Source organism: Berghia stephanieae, chromosome 3 (assembly GCF_034508935.2).
Source record: "Berghia stephanieae isolate SIO BIC M18660-M18661 chromosome 3, UCSD_Bste_1.3, whole genome shotgun sequence".
Classification (NCBI taxonomy): domain Eukaryota; kingdom Metazoa; phylum Mollusca; class Gastropoda; order Nudibranchia; family Aeolidiidae; genus Berghia; species Berghia stephanieae.
In genome coordinates, this window is record NC_088362.1 from 8,450,446 (window position 1) to 8,472,910 (window position 22,465).

At 34.9% G+C, this 22,465-nt stretch overlaps 1 protein-coding gene across 1 annotated transcript in view; it reads right to left on the reverse strand.

The window, feature by feature from the left end:
* The window catches only part of LOC144967101 (bromodomain and WD repeat-containing protein 3-like), a 35,627-nt gene extending 13,866 nt beyond the window's left edge, over positions 1–21,761 (reverse strand). Inside the window, exons 1-25 of the mRNA XM_078903938.1 lie at positions 21,356–21,761; positions 21,211–21,269; positions 21,107–21,136; positions 20,866–20,925; positions 20,050–20,200; positions 17,858–17,953; positions 17,387–17,547; positions 14,346–14,567; positions 13,930–14,030; positions 13,169–13,340; positions 12,647–12,786; positions 11,965–12,109; positions 10,848–10,982; positions 8,811–8,939; positions 8,173–8,398; positions 7,099–7,422; positions 6,638–6,791; positions 6,033–6,123; positions 5,673–5,822; positions 4,884–4,915; positions 3,774–4,089; positions 3,085–3,339; positions 2,438–2,562; positions 1,279–1,361; positions 208–319 (exon numbers count right to left, since the gene is read on the reverse strand). Of these exons, the coding sequence (XP_078760064.1) occupies positions 208–319; positions 1,279–1,361; positions 2,438–2,562; positions 3,085–3,339; positions 3,774–4,089; positions 4,884–4,915; positions 5,673–5,822; positions 6,033–6,123; positions 6,638–6,791; positions 7,099–7,422; positions 8,173–8,398; positions 8,811–8,939; positions 10,848–10,982; positions 11,965–12,109; positions 12,647–12,786; positions 13,169–13,340; positions 13,930–14,030; positions 14,346–14,567; positions 17,387–17,547; positions 17,858–17,953; positions 20,050–20,200; positions 20,866–20,925; positions 21,107–21,136; positions 21,211–21,269; positions 21,356–21,395 (3,509 nt within the window). The 5' untranslated portion in view covers positions 21,396–21,761. The remainder of the gene's footprint in view (positions 1–207; positions 320–1,278; positions 1,362–2,437; positions 2,563–3,084; positions 3,340–3,773; positions 4,090–4,883; positions 4,916–5,672; positions 5,823–6,032; positions 6,124–6,637; positions 6,792–7,098; positions 7,423–8,172; positions 8,399–8,810; positions 8,940–10,847; positions 10,983–11,964; positions 12,110–12,646; positions 12,787–13,168; positions 13,341–13,929; positions 14,031–14,345; positions 14,568–17,386; positions 17,548–17,857; positions 17,954–20,049; positions 20,201–20,865; positions 20,926–21,106; positions 21,137–21,210; positions 21,270–21,355) is intronic.
* Positions 21,762–22,465: the final 704 nt, after the last annotated feature.

Here is a 22,465-nt window from a genome sequence, read left to right on the forward strand (position 1 = left end):
ACCATTTTGATCAATTTTCCTCATTAAGTTCATACACACCTGTAAAACCCATTTTATAATTTGACTCAGCATGATGACTGATAGAAAAATCCCTCTTGTAAATGTGATTGAGACCAAAAAGCAAATACTTATCTCTTCTTTCTCTTCAACCGACCATTTGACCACATTATCTAGGTATTCAGAACAACCATTTACTTTAAAACTTACTGCACATTGAAGCATTGGAAAAGACTGTCAGGAAATTCAGGTGACATGGGTTCCTTTGATTTGATCACCCCTAGCCACCACTGGTCATCTATCATGGATCTGAATTTGGAACCTTGAAAAAGAAATCAGGAAAGAATATTAAAACCACGACTTGAACGTCAACCCTTTTATTTTTGTCCACTAAGAGTCCAGAAATACAAAGCTCGGAAAAAGTACACTACACACAAAATAGAAAATTTAAAATAATTTTTTTTAATTGAAAAAAAAAATATTAAAAAAAAAGAGCTTTTAGGGCAATAAACATGCTCAAAGCACTTTGCAGGGAGGTCCCTGGTCAACAGCAACACTTAAGATTTAGGACAAGACATGACGCCTGTTAGGCGATATTACAATTTTTTCAGACAGATACAAGCTGTTAACAGCCAGGTACTCATTTTACACCAAGCAAGTGAGAGAATGTGAGTAAAGAGCCTTTTCCAAGGACTCAACTATGCACCGAGTAAGGCTCAAACCCAGGACCTCCCGATCCAAAAGTGAGTGTCATACCACAAGACCACATAGCCGCACATAGAATTTACATAGAATTGAAAATTAAAATATGTAGGAGAAATTTGAGAGATGTATCTGAAATGAGAGACCGTCACAGACTTCATATATGGGCAAATGGATACATTTACATATAATATGAAAAATAGAAAATATTGGCTTTTTTATTCTCTTGAAAATTAATAATAATAATAATAAATAAATCTTTATGTCCTCAAAATAGTGGCAATTTGTCATTTGGTTACACATTTATAACAATACAATAAAGACATAGACACTCTCACACAGATGCACACAAGTAACATCATGGCCATCGAGAAAAAAAACAAAAAAAAAAAACAAAGACGGCATCAACAACAACAACATCATCATCATCACAACAACCTTCCTAATATTTCCGTTACAATCCTTCACTTTCACCATTCCCCTATAACACCGTCACCATTAAGCCTCTCATAGTTGTGATATCTTGCTTGAGCAAACATACAAAGTAAAAAAAATATCAACAATAGCAGACATTCTAACCTTGTTTCCATCCTCTCTGCACAGAAATGTCATAGTGCTGCCTTAGAACAATAAAATCGATAACATCAGGCATGTCGTGGTATCTAGTAAGAAGAGATTGTAAATAAATTTGAGCTCATAAGTTTGTTTTGTTTTTAAGGGTTTTACGGCGCTTGCAACACATTTAGGTCATATCAGCGCCAGTACAAAGGAAGAAAATGGGATAGTAAAAAGTTCTGGAATTAAAATTAAAGCACCCAAGAGAAAGTAAGACAAAGGGGAACTGGGAACAAATAGGGATCAGATGTAGAATCCAAGAGCATACCACCAATGTAATTAGTTTGAGATCACCTATAAGTCTCAACCAGACATAAGCACACGATCCAACAAAGAGGAAAACACTCAAATGCTTAAATTATACATTCAAAATAACAAAATATAATAATACATAACAGAGAGATGATTTACACAGAACAATAACTTTGCATTTGACTGTTTCCCTCCCAGCCAGGAATCCAGCTAAGGCCAGGACAAAACCAAGTAATCTCATTCCAAGACAAAGACAGAAAGCAAGTTGGAAAACAGATATAGGGGGATAGTAGACAGCAAGTACCTCTCTGCCCGCTATGGGAGGTCAGGAACCCCACCCAGTGAGCTCATAAGTTATGTGCTATACAAACAAGAGCCAAGTCCTTTTAGAGCTCGATGAAATGTATTTCCATCTGTTAACTTTATCATAACATATCAATATGCAGAGCAAATAGGCAATATGCCTTCAAATATTAAATAAGATAATTTTGAACTTATGATATTTTTAGAATAAAATAAAACGCAGATTCTGATTACCAAAAGTAAAAGAGAACCGTAACACTTTTTTTAAAAGTGAGAGAGCTCATTAAATAAAACACATTGCTAATTACATAAAGAAAGAATATTCAGCATAAGAGAGGTAAAAATAAGTTACCAATACTTCACATAAGAAAGATTTTTTTATTAAAGGATACCTATGTTTATCAGTTAAGATAAATTAAAAAAATAAATCAAAAGAAATTTCAAACTGAAATTTAAATAAATTTAGAGACTATAAAATCAGTATCATTGACAGAAAAATCCTTTAAATTGCTCATATATAAAAATTTCATATATAAAGATGGCTAATAATATATAAAGGCAGCCTTACTTGATTGTAAAACTTTTCCCTGTCAATCTGCCTGTTTCGGTATCCAGAAAAGCAAGCTTCAAGCAACACAAGCGTGTAGGTTGTATCAACCATTTGATGCCGACTATCTTTACAACTTCATGGGCCTGACAAATAAAAGAATGGTCAAAGTTTTGTATATGAGATGCTGAGAGAACCAGTCTCATTTTTATCACCATAAATCGATAATCTGCTGAATTATGAATGTAAAAAAATCTAGAGAGAATAGGAAGAAAAGTGCATTATAAAATCAACAACTTGAGTGAACACCCCAAAACAGTGCAAGTAAATTGGTTACCCAACGATGCATTTTAGAAGATAAAAAAGTTTTATAGACTACTGCAATTTCTATGCATTTCAAATTTCCCCATGTTTATGAACATAATTTTAAGTATGTTATCATAATATTGAAAATTCCCTTTGACTGTACATAATGTTTACTTTCATACACAAACAATATTTTATTTTGATTTCATTTCTTAGTCACCCGCTTTTCTTTCTTTTTTTTATTTTTTAAATTTGAAATTAAGGAGTAGATGATTTGTAAGCGAAGAGCACAAAGAAAAAAAAAAGAAAAAAAAGAGGGATAAAAGATTTAGGTTGGTGAGGTGGGAGTGATGAATATTTACTCTTAGTTTAGGAATCTTATGCCAAGGTTGGTTTTTATCCAAGTCCACTTCATAAACTCCTTTCCTTTGCACAGCATGAAGATATTGCTCATGACCCTGGCGGAAGTATATCACTTCATCCCCCATCTGCGGTACAAATGGAGCTTTTCTGGGAAATACAGTTGTGATCCAATCTGAAGGCTTCATTTTCTCATCCATTTCTTTGCTTCTTTCTATTTCAGCTTCCTTCCTCTTTCTTGGTGACCTAGGACAAGGCTGTCATTCATACATTTTTTTTTTGGGGGGGGGGGGGGGGGGGGGGGGTAAGAATTGTTTTAAAATAATTTTGATTCCATCAAATGTAATATTCTTTCTATGAAACAATTGGGACTAAATAGAATAGGGTATAGACATCCCAAAAAAAAAATGAAGTGTGTTGCCAGGTGTCAAACATTCTCTGGTGAATGATATGTTGATTGAAATAAAAACTGATGAGAATGACAAACGTTGACTTGCTATACTTCTAACATAATAATGGTACCCTAGCTTAATAGTTATTTGCTATTCAAGTCAGAATGATTAAAAGCCATTTCGAAATGTCAAAAAGGAAGTATACAGAGATTTGATTTTGTTTTTGTTGGACAACTCTTAACAAGAATGTAAACAATATCTCAAAACATAGCTTTAATATTAACATTAACACTGAATACCTTTCGCTGCTGCTTTTTCACCCCAGGTTTCCTTCTACTTCTTTTTCTTGGTGAAGACGAAGACTCCTCTTCTTTTCCTTCATCCTCCATTCTTTCCTCCTTGCTGCTCTCATCACTTGTTTCTGCTTCTACTTCTTCCACTTCATCTAGATTCACAACGTGACCCTTATTTTCTGCTTTTCCATCATCAGACTCATCATCCTCTGAAGATGAAAAGTAACGTCTTTTCCTCTTTCTCTGAGAACGACGCTTAGGAGGCTCCAAATTGCTGCTTCCTTGATCCCCAACCCAATCTGAATAATCATCGCTACTGTCACTGCAAAATAAGAAATAAATTACACACAAAATGTTTAAAAATAGGGAACTTATTATATTATATGAGCAACACTCTGAGCCAATAGACCCAAGGAGCCTGAGTTTATCACAGTTTTTAAAGTGTTAAAAACACACACACACACACACACGATAGCAATAGCATGCTATCCTTTGGATAGGATGCTAGTCTACTGCAAAGTACTTTCTGCCAAATCAAACAGGCCCAGCTATCCAATCACTGCTGGGTGGTCAGGGGTGAGAGAAAATAAATTCAGACTTCAAACATTGCCGAATAGCAACAGGATTATTTGAGTAATGTGTCTAAATAGGCCCGGGATTGAGCACTACTATTTCAAAGATTGGAAAGGGATTGCATGATTTGAGCACTGATCATCTACTTAGATTACAGGTATAACAGCTCGACCACTATTATACAAGGCTACTTGCCTTATGGACATATATATTTAGCATTCTAATTCTATTTTCTTAACTTTTGAAAACTATTTTTTCTTTCCTTTGTACTTTGTGGTTTTAAATTTTGGTTGCAAGAATACTCCATATTTTTGTTTTCTATCAAAGCTATCAAGTGTAGGATAATTTTGCCCAAAAAAATCATGAGCAACAGATAAAGACCCCTAAGATTTATCAAATCAACAATAAAAAAGAAAAGTAGCATATTTCAGTATTTCAAAGAAAGTTGATGGCTTAATCCTTTACCATTGTGAAATAAACTGGAAAGTTTCATTATTGTTTACTAGTATCTGTTATTATACATATATTTGCAAAACTGTTTACCTATGCCATGAGTCAGATGCTCCTTCAACCTCCTGAAATATGAAAATTAATAGCGTTTTTTAAAATGGTCATTTCATCATTTAAAATAAAATCATGGTAAGAATAATAGGAAATTAAACTCATGAACAATCTGAATTCAACAATGATTATTTTAAAAATACTGTTAAAACTGTGTTATCCAAAATGAAAGTTTTTTCAGCTCTCCTCGACTTAGACCTTTGACCATATATTTCAGTTAAAACATAAAGATAACCTCCTCACACCTCACCCAGCCGGCACATACTACAATTTCTTAGAAGTAAATATAGTATTCTTCTTCTTTCAGATTATCCTGCATATTGCAGGGTTGCCATAATGAATGCCACATCTCCATGCATACCAGTTCATTGCATCATCTTCCTGCCCAGTTCTTTCATATTGTCCTTTACCTTATCCATCAATCTAATCTTCAGACATCCCTTTTTCCCGCTAATTGTATATCTAATACTTTCCCACCTACTCCCTTTCTCGTCTCTTAACATGTCCAAACCATCTCTATCTTATCTCATCTTTATCGATACATTCCTCACTTCAGTCAACCTTCGAATAAAGTTCATTTCTCACTTTATCTTTTCTTGTCCAGCCAAGTGACCATATCAACATCCTCATTTCTGCCACCTCAACCTCTTTATCTTGTTTCTTTACCGCAGGATTTGCATTTTTTTTTTTAAAAGCCCTTAGTGCTGACACATTGGAGTGTGGTAACTATAAAAATAAAATGATAATTTCCAGTCCTTATAAAACACCTACCTCCTCTTCCGTATCATATAATGCCCGAGTAGTCAACCTGTTTCGAGCTGTCTCAACATTTTCAGGAATGTCCTCCAAGTATTGGACATTTGAAGCTGTTCTCTTTCCTTTCTGGCGCCTTTTATTGTTGGCAATAGATGCAGATGTCAACTGAGATTAAAAGACATTAAAGGTTTTTCATTTTCTATTTGCAATATTTGGAGAGATGAATTTAAAATGTTTAGAATAGAATTACGAATTTAAACTAGCACACAGTATTATAACAAAAACAAACCAAAAAAAGTTCCAGAATTGGTAATTGTAGGATATAATGAGTCCTTTACAAATAAAAAACAAATATATAAACAAACATAAACACACCTCAGTTGGAGAGATCAGTTTTTTCTTCCTTTCCTTCACAAATATTGTTATCTCTTCCTCTGAGAAAGCTGTTCTCTTTTCTTCCGACATCCTGAAAATATAAAAAGAACAAAAACAAAAGACATTAATTCATTTAAAAGTCTTTAAACATTTCTGAAATAATATTGTGTCACTCTGAGGATATTTTCTGTTAATTTTGCAATTTGTGTTTCTTGACGGGTTTTACAGCATATGCAACACTTTAATGACATTTCATCACCATTAAAAAGAAAGATGATGGTAAAGTAAAAATTTAAGTCAAATCGGAAGAGATCGGAAGCAGATCAAAGAGCAATCCACCCTAGAATATAGTCTGAAACCAAAGAAAAGCTGCATACTGGCACAGTCATAGGATCTCCATCGTGAGCAAAACATTCAAACATTTATAAACTGCATTACATATTCAAAAACCCAACAGTTACATATAATATAAAATAGATAGGTGATTTTATAAGGGAAAATAATATCATCTTCTATCACAAAAAAAAAAGACAAAAACATTTTTTTAAAATGGAAAATATAAAACTTGGAATTCCAAGACATTCAAATTGTAAAAAGAAACATACCTGAGTTCTACCTCGCTCAAAGGTTTGACTGTCACTCTCTCCTTTCCAAACTCTGCCTCCTTGTTGGAAGTTGGAGCAGCTGCATTCACAGAAATACTGGCCCGGGACTGCCTCACACCTTCAATCTCTCCAGATCTACGCATTCCAACACGGCCTATAAAAGAATTTATTGAATATTTAATTATATGGACGTGAACAGAAACACCCAATTTTAAACTATCATGTATGGCAAGTAGGTCAAATTTTGAATTTTTTTAACACTCTCCGTAGCTAGTCAGAAAATGAAACTAAAATCAAAGTGGTCTTTGAAGCATTCAGAGAAACAAATATGAATTCTTAATTCCTTGTTTTTAGAAATCAAATCTATTTTTCACTGAACTGGAACTAAACTTTCAACTGAATAATTGATAATATTTCTCCCAAAAATACCTTCTATAACAGCCTTAAATACAAATACTCACCATGGGCATTACCCCGAGGTGTGGTTGGGGGAGAAGCTAAGGAAGGACCAGGAGGAGACATGATTTGGCCACCACTCGCTGCTTCCTGACCGTGACCCTGACCACTGCCCCCCACTTCTACACCCAACCGCTCATCTTGTTGCCTCTGCAGCTGTTCAATCATGATGTCAATGCTAGCCCTGACAGTTCCTCTGTTTGCCACAGAGCCAGGTTGTCGCTGATGTGGAGAGTCTTCAACATCAACATCAGTATCAGAATAATTCTGATCATCCCTCTCAATGGCTTGATCTGGGACTTCACGGTCTCCTACAACTTCACTTTCACCTGAAATCATCAAAACAACTTCAAATTTACTACTAAGTTAGGTGTGTGTGTGTGTGTGTGTGTGTGTGTGTTGGGAGGGGGGGGGGGTATTTCAATGAGAGAAAGAACTGTTCGGTTAGGTAAAATGCATTTCACAAAACTGATAACCAATTAAAATGAGGAAACTAAGACTTAACTTTTTTTTGGTTGCAAATGTCTAGTTGTGTGTGTGTGTGTGTGTGTGTGTGTGTGTTTGTGTGTGTGTGTGGTGAACTTGAAATACGTTCTATAAGAAAACAGCTCTCTAATCACAGATACTATTTTTCTTGCAAAAGAAGAAGAAGAAGAAGAAGAAGAAGAAGAAGAAGAAGAAGAAGAAGAAGAAGAAGAAGAAGAAGAAGAAGAAGAAGAAGAATACAACCGGGATCAGCATATTTTGACTCAAAAAGATAGCTTTTAATTTACCCAAAATGATATTTTAAAACAAAAGGAGAAAAACAAAACAGGAAAATGCTGTATAATAAAAGGTCCAAAAGATGATACTTAAATCAAAAAAAAATCAGTAGGAACTTTATTAACATCAAAAATTGATTTGCCCTTGGCAAACTTTAATAACGTTTCAAAGGCACATATTAAGTCAGGCACCAAATTTTCATTTAAAACAAACTATATCTAATCAAAGATGATTTTGCAGTTCTGCAGCTGGAGCAAAGACAACATTTTGCAGTGTGCAAAAGAGTGGGATGAGGCCAGGGTAAAATGATGTCTAACCTGCTTCATTGACAGCTATATGAGGTACAAGACTAGAGGCTTTTGCATTCTCCCTGCCAGGCACAAGACGCTGTATGGCTGGTGGATAAGGATTTCCATCGATGTCTACCAGGAAAGGGGGTGGCATGAGATGGGGAGGGCATTGAGTCTGTTCATCAAGAACAAACCCTTTTGAGTCACGAATCAAAGGACGGTAGTCACTGTGAAAAAATAGCTGCTGGGGTGTCTGAAAGAGGATAGAAAATATAGAGATTAGGAATGATCTTCCAAGGAATATGGCAAACATGTAAAGAGAGCATTTTATGAAGACAATCTATATCAATCTATTGTTCCAACTAAAGCATTTCAATTGGCTCAAACTGTTGGATGTATCTGAAGGAATGTGAACACTCTGCATTATTATCATGATTGTCAAGAAAACTACATTGTAGGTCACTGAAGATTTGTTGGATATAATAAAAGTTCTTGACATTGTCAAATTTTCATTCACTAATTCAATCCATCTTACAAATGTGAACTAATGAATCTATGAAGATTGAATTAGTCATTAAAAAATGTATGAACATAATTGTTTACAAATTTAGTAGAATGGAAATTCTTAATTAAAAAGCATGTGAAGCAATCTAATTCCACTATACCTTTTTACACCGTTCACTGGTTCCAATACCCATGAGCAAGAGATGCCCATGCGAGTCTGTAGCAGCCAAGAACTGACCATCAGGTGAATACTTGCAGTCAAACACAGCACCATGACCTTGACCTTCAATCTGGGAGAATAACAAAATCAAAAAGCCCATTCATGGAAAGATTTTTTTGTTTAATTGGCTATCTATTGGTGGAGTAGATAATGAGTTCCTATCTGGCCATGTCAATCATGTACACATCCTTTGATGAAATAAACTTAGAAACGATTTCATAGGTCTGTTCATCGCCATATTTCAAACTTTTATTCTCATTATTTTTTTATTTTTTTAAAAGAATAACGATTGGGTCTTTAGAATCTTGATCTTCCAATGATTGGTCATTCTGATTGCTCATATGTCAGCTGTCAACTCATGGAGTCACCATAGAAGCTTTTGACAATGGTCATCTCATGGTTTTATCACAATTACCACCTTGATGAATTCATTAGCTAGGCATGGCTGATAGGTAAAAAAGCCAATTTATGTTCTAGTTACATTTGAAAGAAAGTATATCACCGATCTCGTCTCATTGAGATATAAACAATTATAAATATCAAGAAAACCGCTCAATAAATAAAATAGTTGATAAAAAAAACTAAAATAAACAAAAGCAATTTTTTTGAATCAAATGTACTTGTCAAACAGTTGGGTTTTCCCAATTAAGACCTATGCTCATTTTTCAAGCCGATTTCAACAATCTGTCCATCCAAGAAAATGCCACCGGATCCACATATATGCAATAATTTTGCTTTCTGCATGTCTTTGCCCCATATTTCCTTTTTTTTATATTTAAAAAAAAAAAAAGAAAAAGAAAAAGAAAAAAGTCTTTGTCGCATAGTTGGCCTCCCCCCCCCCCCCCCCCCCCCCCCCCCCCTTAATTGGAGGTTGGGTCATTTTAAAGAAAACACATGGCATACAATTTGTAGCTGATCATTATGAATCGATTGATGTACTGAGGCGAAATCCAATCATGAATGGTTAAATAACCGGGGGACAGCATGGTAATGGACGTCGCTCAACAATTCAGCTGGTCCTAATATTTTCCTCAGCAATATATATAAGTGGGCAATTTTTCCACGGATTTTTGCTGTTCTGACTTCAGATTATTGATCAGTGACAAATTGATAATAGGTTTGATACCAAGAGCTTGGTGTTGACTCCAAAAATTGGTGAAATTTTCCAGCTTAAGTTGAGCTGGAACATTCGCATATTTCTCAACCGTGCCGACACCCTGGCAATGAGATCGCTGTAAGATTTGGCTAGGCGACCCAACGAGATTGAGTACTAGACAGAACCATGATAAACAGTAGTGTGGAGCCAGGATGGCCGAAGCCATTCAGGCACCGGGTTGAATCTCCATTCCGTAACATATCAGGGTGGGTCGTTCAAGATGCCATCATATCGGCTTGACATCCGGGATGGTCTAGTGATAGTCAACTGGAATTACTCCTTTACCGATATCATCATCATCATCATCATTGCCTTTTTCACCCTGGGTCAGGGTATAGACCACAGACAAACAGTTTCCATCCTTCTCTATCCTGAGCTAACAAGCTAAAAAAAAGGATTTGGTTTGTCCGTCTGCGTTTCTGTAACGGTTTGAGTTTAACGGAAAGGGGTGTTAACCCTTTGCCAACCCCCAACCTGGAGGACCAGGGGCTCAAAGATGGGGGAATCACACACCATTAGTTGCCTTTTACGACACGCTGGCTTGGCGTTGGGCTATTCTTGACCCTCTCAGTTGAGGGACCCCGGACACCACACGGGGATTACCCCTGATATGCCTCATCCATTAGGGGCGGCCTTTTGGTGTATCTAACAACCCAGCCGACATTACAGACTTACACCTTCCGACGTATATTGCAACTAAAGAGTTAAAGATTTAAGGAATCAGAATACAGCAAAACATCCAACACAGGTTGCAGCAATGAGTGACAGCTCAAAGCTTCTCCCCATTAATATAAACCAAATACAACACAAACTGCGACTTACCAGATTGAAAAATTTCTTGATTTTAGCACCAGTCTCAATATCCCATATAAATATCTTGCCATCGTGAGCAGCACTGACCAGAATCCTACTGTCAGTTGGAGAAGTTTCTAATACAAACACCTCATCTTCATGACCCTGTACATGAACAAAAACACTACACATTATTTACACTGCAGAGTGTAGCATCACATACATGGGAGATTTTAAGGACAATTAGGTTATCCTATAATTTTTTTTCAAAACCCACATGTTCACGCTCTCACTTTAAAAGAACAAAAAAAATAATAAATAATTCCAAGCTAGGTTTCGTTCACCACACAATTTCATTGTTTCATGACAAGCCTTATAATGTTTTTTTAAATGAATGATCTTTGAATTAAAGGGGTCTTACATATTAAAAACCAATGACCAAATAACTTTCTCAAAACCTTTTTAGAATGTGGGATGGCCAAGTTGTCCTTAAAACCAATCAAAATGAAATTTTTAGAATTCAAATGTCAAATTGAAAAATAATCAAGCATAGGTCAGCTCCATTTGATAAATCATAAATGCCTTTGATAAACCAAATGTAACTTATTGGTAAATATTACAATATCCTATCTCTTAAAATTAAAATTTATTATTCTCTGATGTATTGGTTAGGCCATTGAATGTCAGGCTCGAATTTACTCTGAATTATATAAAATCTAATCACTTAAAACCAAAAAAAAACAATAACAGCATTGCAACTCAAGTCAAAAAAGTTGGATTGCTGTTATCGCTCTCTTAGTGAGCAAGGTAAGTCTACTGTTAAAACAGATGGTGATGGTGTTAGAGGGGAATGGAAAGTATTGTAACGGAAATATTAGGAAGGTTATTGTGATGATGATGGTGATGACGATGATGTTGTTGTTAATGCCGTCTTTTTTTCGTTTTTCAATCTACGATGTTACTAATGTGCATCTGTGTGAGTGTGTCTATGTCTATATTGTATTGTTATAAATGTGTAACCAAATGGCAAATTGCCTTTTTGAGGACAATAAAGATTTATTATTATTATCATTATCATTATTATTAAAACCAAATAGTGATCTGGCTGTTAAAGGGTTAATTGAGCATAAAGGCAGGCTTGTCATACCTCAAGAACCCTAACAAGAGAACCAGTATAGGGATTCCATATCTTGATGGTGAGGTCAGAGGCAGCCGTCACAACTCGACTGTCGTCCATGGTCCAGCCCACCATGGTCACCCTGATCTTTACATCACCAAAATCATGAAGAGAGCTGGTTTGTTTTTTGAAATGAAAAAAATAAAGTGATAAAGCAATATCCAATAAATGGAATTCTTAGAATTTTACTGAAGACTGACAAATGAACTATATTTGCATTGTTTTAAGATTAGTTGTTGATCATATATATATAAAAAAATTTTTTTTCAATTATACCTTTTGCGCCACGACATCATAAGATATCGTCGCCTAGGCATTCCACGAAGGAATATAGATAACTCATCAAACAGGATGTCTGATGTCAACAGGATCCACCCATGTTGTCCAAGTGAGCAAATTGGGGGTTAATAGGGGGTTCAAGCCCCACTTCAGGCACTTTCGGGGTATTTTTTTCCTTGTTGATCATATATGGAAATTAATAATAATCACAACAGGAGCTTGATAGACAACATAACAAATATTGCTGATTATTTTAAGAGTCTTATAGCGCCTGTGATAATTATAGGCCAAATGAATACCTAAATGTAAGAATAGGACAAAAGATGCCAAATCATAGTTTCACTTAATGCTGGAAAAAATAATGAAGACATACCCATTCAAATGTGCAGACATGTTCAAAACTGTTGCACGCCACTCTTGCTTGTCAAACCTCCAGATTCTTGCAGTTCCATCATTGCTCCCACTAATAAAGCTATTGTGTTGATTTGCATAACAAATACTATCAACCTTGTCCTAAATATTTTTTAAAGATAAAAACGTAAGAGAATGATAACTTTGATTTATACCAAGCATTCATTTTGTCGATTTCTCTCTCTTTTTTTTTTGTTTGTATTTATAAGTTTTGTATTCAAAATACAATTCACAATCATAATTTTTTAAAACTAAATAATTACAGAAATTTAAATAGCTTGAAACAAGTGTCCTATAAAAAAATCCATTCAAGCTCTTCTTTAAACTTTACTTACTATCATTTCTCCATAAATAACGCGTGCACTTGTAAAAATGCTCTATAATCTAGTATCATCTGTCTTTTTTTTAAAAAAAATAAACCGGTCTTGAGATTAATATTCTACCACACCTTGAAACTTCAATAATCATTTTATTAAAAACTTACATTGTGGGCCTCAAGCTCGCAAATTTTTTCAGGTCCGATTCTGTGTAAGAAGTAAACTCTGACAACATGATCAGAGTTACCAGTTGCCAAGAAAGCACCACCGGGAGAGAAAGATGAACACAACATCTGGGCTCCTGCTCTAGATTTCTCAACGAATTTGATGGGCTTTGGACTGGAAAAAAAAAATAATTAAATATAAAAAATAGTTGAAGAACATTATCTTTGCCGATTCTGTGCATATATCACATGAGTGAACGACATGACAGCATATTTCTTACAAAGTGGAAAATGGGATATGAAAATTAAACGTTCAAAACAAAGAACGGAATTTTTAAAATCATTCAAATTCGTCCGTCACAAGCTTCTCAGATTATCATAGAATAAATTATTGTTAAGTTCCGTGTTTAAGTAAACAACTCAGTTTATCAATAACCTACCATTTTTTACTTGGAGATCGAGAGAGGACAAAAAGCAGACCCCATCAATAAAGTTTATTTAAGAATTCTAGCCCCAGCAATGTGTCTTTGAGTAAGGCATTTCAAATTATTCTACTCAACTCTATTCATAAAGGCCACTTTCTAAGCAATTTTTAGTAGACTATGAAAGTGAAAGAAGTAAAAATGTCAAGAATATTATTGCTATCGACATAAATGCCAACTTCATGAGTTTCCAGTCCACATAAAATGTCTGGTCTATTATAGAAACATATATATCACATACAAAGAGACAAAACCGATCAGCAACCAATAAGAAATACTCACTTGAAGTAACTGGTCACAATGTTGTATGCCCAAAAGCAGACACAGCCATCATTACCTGTACTGACCAGGTAACGCGTATCACCACAGATTTTTGGACAGAACTGCAGATAATCAAGACATATATAAAAAAAATATTGTGTATTAAGTATAAAGTTTATCAGATTTCATCCACCTGTGAAAACTTTAAATAATTGGTTGTTTGAAGTATCAAAATCAAATGACAAGGGTTTCAATCCTTTTAAGACCTATTGAGATTCTTCAGGACTGATAAAATGGAGAGTAGGATTACACTATCCGGGTTGTTTTTTGTTTTGTTTTAAAATAAATCTAACTTCCACTTCACCCATCGTGCATTACTAATGGATAACTTTCTGTTTGTTAATTATATAAAATGTGTAAAAGATGGATTTAATTACCTGTACTGATGTGATCATACTGGAATGAGCATGGAGCACAGCACATTGTGCTTTGCTACGAACACACCAAACTCGGACAGATTTGTCAAGACTGGCACTAGCTAGATATGTGTTTTCATAGGAAAGGGCCATATCGGTAATTTCTGCTGAGTGCCCTCTCAGTGTTGCAAGTAGTCGTAAATCATGTCTACTCCAAATCTTCACAAGAGTATCATCTGCACCCTGAGAAGGAAGAAATGATGAGCAAAAAATGATTAAACATACTCGAAACTACTGAAACAATATAAACAGTTGAATTTCCATGAACACTCATGGAAATTATGTTAAAATATATTGCTGACACATTGCTTATTGCACATCATAATACTTCTTAATAATCACAGTAGGCCATATGGAACAAATTTGTTTTATTTGTCTTTAAGGGTTTTACAGCATTTGCAAAACATTAAGATCATATCAGTGCCAGTAAAAAGGAGGAAAATGGGATAGTAAAAAGTTCTAGATTCACAATTAAAGCACCCAAGAAAAGGTAGGATAAAAGGGAATTAGTTCAAATAGAGAACAGATGTAGGTTCCAAGAGCAAACTTTCAGTTTGAGACCACTTAAAACTCTCATCCACAAATACAAACACAGGTCCTCACTAAGAGGAATGCACTCAAATATTTACAAACCAATATATATTTATAACAAAAAAAACATGAAATAGTACATAATAGAGAAATGATTTACAAGGGAAAAAATATCATCTCCCAAAAATGTAGCTATACATTTGACTGTTTCCCTCCCAGTCAATGACTTTGTCCTGGGCCAGGACAAAAGTAAGTAATCCCATTCCAAGACAAAGACGGGAAGCAAGTTGGAAAACACATATAGGAGGATAGAAGACACTGTCAGTGCCTCCTACCCACTACGAGAGGTCAGGAACCCCACCCAGCATCTTGAATCCCATGTCCAATGAGGGATAAAGTATATCATCATTTGACAACAGGGTGTCCAGCAGATTATCAGACTTAAAAATCCTACCTCCCCCCAAAAAATCCTACCAAGCAATACCAAAAGCAGGGGCGAGAATGACGTCACAAAAAAGTGGAAATTTTTCATCGTGAAGATCATGACCCATCCATGCGACCATAACCTATAAATTTGAATTTCACTCAAATTTACTGAGATGCGATCCAAAATTTGTCTTGCAGCAATTTCTGACACGACTCGGTGGAATTTCAAAAGTTGAAAGTGTAATTTAAACATTTGGTGGTTGTAGTAGGGATGATGATGTGATGGTTGTAGTAGTAGTGGTGATAGGGATGATGTGGTAGTAGTGATTGTAGTAGTAGTAGTGGTCGTATGGATGATTGTGTGGTGGTGGTTGTAGTAGCTGTGGTAGGAATGATGATGTGGTGGTTGTTGTAGTAGCTGTGGTGGTAGGGATGATGATGTGGTGGTGGTTGTAGTAGTGGTAGTAAGGTTTATGATCTGGTGGTGGTTATAGTAGTAGTGGTGATAGGGATGATGTGTTATTTGTAGTAGTAGTGGTGCTAGTGATGATGGTGTGGTGGTGGTTGTAGTAGGAGTGGTGGTAGGGATGATGTGGTAGTGGTGGTAGGGATGATGATGTGGTGATGATTGTAGTAGTAGTGTGGTCTTAGAGATGATGTGATGGTGGTTGTAGTAGTAGTGGTGGTAGGGATGATGCTGTGGTGGTGGTTGTAGTAGGATTGATGATGTGGTGGTGGTTGTAGTAGTGGTGGTCTTAGAGATTATTGTGTGGTGGTGGTTGTAGTAGGAATGATGATGTGGTGGTAGTTGTAGTAGTAGTGGTGGTAGGGATGATGATGTGGTGCTGGTGGTTGTAATAGTAGTGGTGGTAGAGATGTTGATGTAGTGGTTTTGGTGAGTGTTTTTTATTCAGTGATGATAATAGCAATTTGTCAAAAAGGAGGAAAATGTCTCCCGTCTATAGATCAACAAGCAAAGTGTAAAAATAACAGGAACATAGTTTTGTATTAGTATTATTTAATATATTACTATAAATAGTATAAATCCATTCTTATTATTAGACATAAATTTACTTTTTGTAAACATTTAATGAATTGTCCTTTCCATATGTAAAAAGCCTACAATGCTATTCAAATACAAGGCCAGAAAGTGTTGTTTTGTTTTGATTTTTACTTCATAAAGCAGGCTACAATATCTTTGTTACCGAAAAAACATAGTGGTTATTCAGCTTAAAGACAACCCAATAATCTCTCAAATTAAAGCCATAGCCCAAAGGTAAAAAGAAAGAAGAGTAAATTAAGCCAATCACCATTGCTTTATTCTAATAATATATTATTATCTCTGTATAACCAGATGATTATGAGAGAGAGAGAGAGAGAGAGAGAGAGAGAGAGAGAGAGAGAGAGAGAGAGAGATAGAGCATGTTGGAGAGAGGGGGGGGGGGTATTAAAAAGGCAATAGGTACCTACAACGGAGAAAAAAATCCAGACTCATTTGTCCCTCCCTTCCCCTTCAACCATCAACCAGCTAATCAAAGAACACCACTCTCTTCTATATCAATTGTGACATCTGGTGCCATTCTGTCTGGCCCGACGTCATAAAAACGGGACCGTCACCAATTTCAAGAGACTGAGCACAGGTGTCAAAATATGACATAAGACATAATGGTGATTTTGTGGTTTTGAGGAAAATGCTTGACATGGCAAAAAATCCGACCTCGGGTGCAATTATCCGACTTTTTCCTAGACTTTTTCCTACCAATCCGACCTTAAGGTAAAAAATCTGACTTTATCCGACTTATCCGACCTCGCTGGACACCCTGGACAAGGACAGATATATTGATAAAGAATAAGACAATCATTAAAATGCACATGCCATCTGTAGATTTGTCACATGTCATACATGTTATATATAGTCCATAAAAGCTAAAGTAAATGATAAGGAGGAAACCAAAATGATTAAATAAAAATTTTCAGAGGTTTTACACTACTTCCTAAAGTTCAGTTTCGTCTAATATACAATTATACAAAAGCAAATTTCATACCGTAAATATATATTTCCCTGTCCTGTCAAATAGCACACAGTATACTGCATCTAAATGTCCCAATTTCCTGCCGTACATACTCATTTTGTTGTATAACACAGTGGGTACAGCACTGCGGGGACGTACTACCCCTGTCATCTGATATGCTGGCATCACAAGGGCTGGAACCATAATAATAATAATAATAATAATAATAATGATAATAATAATAATAATAATAATAATAATGATAATAATAATAATAATAATAATAATCATCATCATAATAATAATAACAATAATAAATAATAATGCACAGTCCTTTTACAGTTTCCGTATTTAGACTGTTTATAATTCAATCTGAAATTCAAACCAATATCAATGGGAAAAAAAAAAAGACAAAATATTTATTTAATGTGCAATAACATAACAGATTATATCTAGTCATAACTAAAAATAGCTCAGTGACTTAAGAATAACAGAAATTCTTACCTAAATTTGGTGGTACCAAATTTGTAGGTGGATATTGCGGTGCTCCATTTTGCCGCACAAGATGCTGATTGAGTCCCCATTTGGGCCGTTCAAGATCTTTTGAGGAATAAAATATAAAATTGATGAAATATTTGAAGAACATTAACATGAAGTCTGTATAAAGACTAGCTGGACTTCCCCTCCTACTAAGTGTATCATTTGCAACATTGCTGATTTGTTATGGTCATGAATGGCATACATATCATGGTCATCCATTCTCTGTTTAAAAAATACACACACAGCGAAACACTCACATATAATGGAGAAAAATCATCAACAGACCGACAACTTGAAATGTTAAAAATTCATTACTGTAATTAACTTTACAAACTAATATTTTACCCTTAGCATTATTAGAATTAAATAGGCCTTCCAAACCCTTAATAGATGCTTTGTGGCACCAAAGTATCTTTTTAACACATTGTATTGAATCAAAAATGTCTATGTCTGTTGTTGAAGCCAAAAAATTGTATTTTTACAGTCAACAAGTAATAGTTCTTTTTCAGATCAGACCATCGTGTTAATGACGTTTTTTGTTTTGTTTTTAAGGCGCTAGCAACACATTTAGGTCATATCAGCACCAGTGAAAAGGAAGAAAATGGGATATAGTAAAAAGTTCTAGATTTACAATTAAAGTACCCAAGAAAAATGCAGACAAAGGGGATTTAGTTCAAATAGGGAACAGATGTAGATTCCAAGAGCACACTAGCAATGTCCTATGAGATCAACTTAATGTCTCATCTTGACAAAAGCACAAGTCCCCACTCAAATGTTTACAAATGATACATATCTAAAACAAAAATAATACAGTGCATAGCAGAGAGATGATTTACAATATCAGCTCCCAAAACTCTAACTATACATTTGAATGTTTCCCTCCCAGCCAGGGTCAAGACAAAACCAAGTAACCTCATTCCAAGACAAAGGCAGAAAGCATGTTGCAAATCAGATAAAGGGGAATTGAAGACACAGTAAGTGCCTCCCTTGACTGACCAGTATGGGAGGTCAGGAACCAGATCATGTTAATGATGAAATATTTTAAACATTATAAATTAATTAAGATGATACAGTTATGGACCCAAACACATACAAAAGTTGTGTATTAAAAAAAATCATATCTAAATGAGAATAATTAAAAAACAAACACAAAACATTCCACAAAAGAGACAAAACAGACATAAAAATGTTAACCGATAAAGACAATATCTACAGCAGCTATACATAAATAGTTGACACAACGGTTTCACTCAAATTCAGAAACAGTCAACAAATTATTACACTCCCTTATGTTGATTTCCCCTTTTTCTCTCTTCTGTTTTTCTCAATTCATATTTTTAATTCATGAAGCATGATGCAGCCATGATACATGCACACTGAATTTTTTTTTTTTTAATCAGATTACAACCCTTCAAAAACTGGATTTTTCGAGGCAGTATCTAAATCAGACCACACAAGTGATGTTATTGATTTTCAAAAAATCCATATACCTTTTTTCAATGGACTGAACTAAACAACTTACCTCTAACAGCTGATTTTTATTTATGTGTTTTATTGTTGTTGTTGAATGCAATGTTAATTCGCCATACATATCCATTAGAAGTAAAAAGTAATAATTAATAAAACAAATGATTTTTTCTTCTTCATTATTTGGAAATAAAAGTGGAAAAATCTAAATTTTCTTTTTTAAAAATTAAATAATTTTTTTTTAAATGAAAAATCGGAATGAAAAGCAAGTCTGATGGCACAACAGTTAATCCATCATAAAATATCAAAACTTTTAGGAAAGAGCAGGCCGGTATGAATGTAATCAAACTTAATCATACCCTCCTAATCAAAATGCATCTTTCCTCATGACTCTAGATAAAAATTTGAGAAAGACTCCATTAAACTATGGAATTTCAGACTGGATGAACTGGTTAGCAAGCTTGCAGACAACAGCTTAAAGAAACCTTAGCCAAATGAAAAGGAAAGAGGTGTAAAGTGTATAAAATTGATAATTTTTGAGACATAACTATATTATGCTTTTCCTCAAGTGTAAATAGAAAAGCATAACTTTTTTAAAATTTCCACATCCACAATAAGCACATAAAAAAGATCAACACAAAAATCAAAAACATATGGAAATACATAGCATCTTAAAAAACAAATCTCACCTTCAGATGTTCTTAACAATGACAGACTCCCAGCTCCCAACAATGATCTCACCCCTGAAACACTGGGTTTAATATCCTTGTCCAGCAAAGGACCAATGCGTTCGACTACTTTTAATAAATGATCATTCCGAATATGCCTGTTGAGATAAACCTGATGAGGAAAGAATGTGTAACGAGCTTAGTACCATTAAAGTATGAATATATGCTGAAAAAGAAGAAAAAAATCACACACAAATTCAAACACATACATTACATTCTACACATGATCATGAAAACGACGTGAATGACAGTGAGAGATAAATAAATATATATATATATATATATATATATATATATATATATATAAGAGAGAGAGAGAGAGAGAGAGAGAGAGAGAGAGAGAGAGAGAGAGAGAGAGAGAGAGAGAGAGAGAGAGAGAGAGAGAGAGAATCAATTCTTGACGACTTGACCTGTGACCCCTGACCCGACCTACAGCTGCAGCCAATCAGAGGCGTTTTTACAAATCAAGTCTAAAGCAAGTAGTCCGTGACCAATGTTTGATTTGATTGGCTTATCTGAAGGATAGCGAGTGTGATGTCACGGAAATTCGGTCTGAAAACATTTATAGTAGAAATAACAAAGTCCATGGATATTTTATTAATTTAAAATTTTCTATTATTTTCTACAAATATGTTTAATATATCATTTGAAAGTTTAGATTTTTTTTCTAAAAGATGCAGACAACAGGAAAAATGCCCATAAAAATATGTTAGCTATTTTTTTAATATAAAGTTAGACCCGTACAAAACGAGCGCACGTCTTTTTTTTTGAGCGTACCAAGTTTTCGTAAGTCCTGAAATGTTGATTTCCTTCCCAGTCCACTCTCTTTTGAAGGAGCTGAAAAAAGAAATAAAATTATCAAAAATTCAAAAAAAAATCAAAATTAATTTTTGGCAACTATGTTTTACATTTTTAACAGATCACAAGGCACATAAACAAATTTAAAATATATGAAAATAATTTTTTTTAAAGTTTGTAAATTTCCACGAATAAATGATGACAAAAAGGAGACACTCACCTTGAACTCTTCCAGCTCTTCAAGGAGCACCTGAAAAGAAAAGAAAAACTATGAGCCTTTTGAATTCACATTAAATTAATAAACTCAAATGGAAAACAACTCACCTGCGCAGTCCTCTTGCAAGGTCCAGCACTAAGAAATCGGGCGATCAGAAAATACAACTCTGAAAGAGAAACAAAATGGAGTGTCAGGTTGAGTCGAGTTGGGAAACCTTCAAAATATTAAATTCAGAAAATCAGTGGCACTTACCTGCCTCAGTGGACGATGAATGAGATGTGTCATTATCCATTTCTCTTATTAAGAATTGACAAAGTCTAAGGTAGGCTAGTAAATTCAAAATATTCCATGATACACCTATGAATGGCCATGATGTTTCATCGTTGAAATAATCGTCATTCGGCAGGTCGAAATCATGTTCGTCTTGTGTTAGTGAGGATTAATACGCTGTCAACTTTCGAACCTATGTCCTTTAATTATATTCCTTATAATTTCCCATTCTCAGATAAGATTATTATCAAATATTATTTGACCTGAAAGTTGTGATATTTCAGTCAAGTTTGTTCACAAACAGACGGAAAATCGCGAACTATTTTATGCACTTCCATAACACACCACAACCCTTCAGCTTAACATTCAAGAACAAAACAAAGCACACACACTTGAACACACAACACGACCGCCACAACACCGCTCTTTCAGCGAGAAGGACGAATTGCGTTTCCCCCTTTTTTCCTCCTGAATGCCACTTTGGCACTTACTGAGCCAAGTCTTTAATGTTTCGCAGCTTATTTCCAAATTTGTTTGGTATTACATGATTTATTTAACTAATGTCACTTTAACGCTTTCTCAAAATACAAAATTTTACAAATTTAATAAACAATTTTTCTTTTGATATGCCTCACCATCATCCAATACAAAATTGGTATTTTTGGTATTGAACATTTAACCAGTTAACTGCCGTACTCTGGAACCAGAGCTCGTATTTTAAAATTTGGCCAGAAAACTCTTCCTTCAATAGCGATCGGTTTAGATGAACCTTATCGTGGCAAAAACTCTCAAAACTGAGACCTCCGCGAGGTCCCAGGTTTGAACATTTTTTCCAAGATGGGGAGTTAAGATTTATCGATATTTGAAGGACGAGTTTTCTGGCCAAAGTTTGAAATACTTGCCATTACAGAGCACGGCGGTTAACTGGTTTCTCAAAATACAATGGAGCTCGGTTATAACGAGAACCTCCGTTCCAAGCAAAAATTCATGTTATTTCCGAGTTCTCTGTATATTTTCAAGGGAAAGAACCACATAATCTTATTCTGACCCTTTAAATGCATCGATACTCCTTCAAAATAATGTACACTGTGC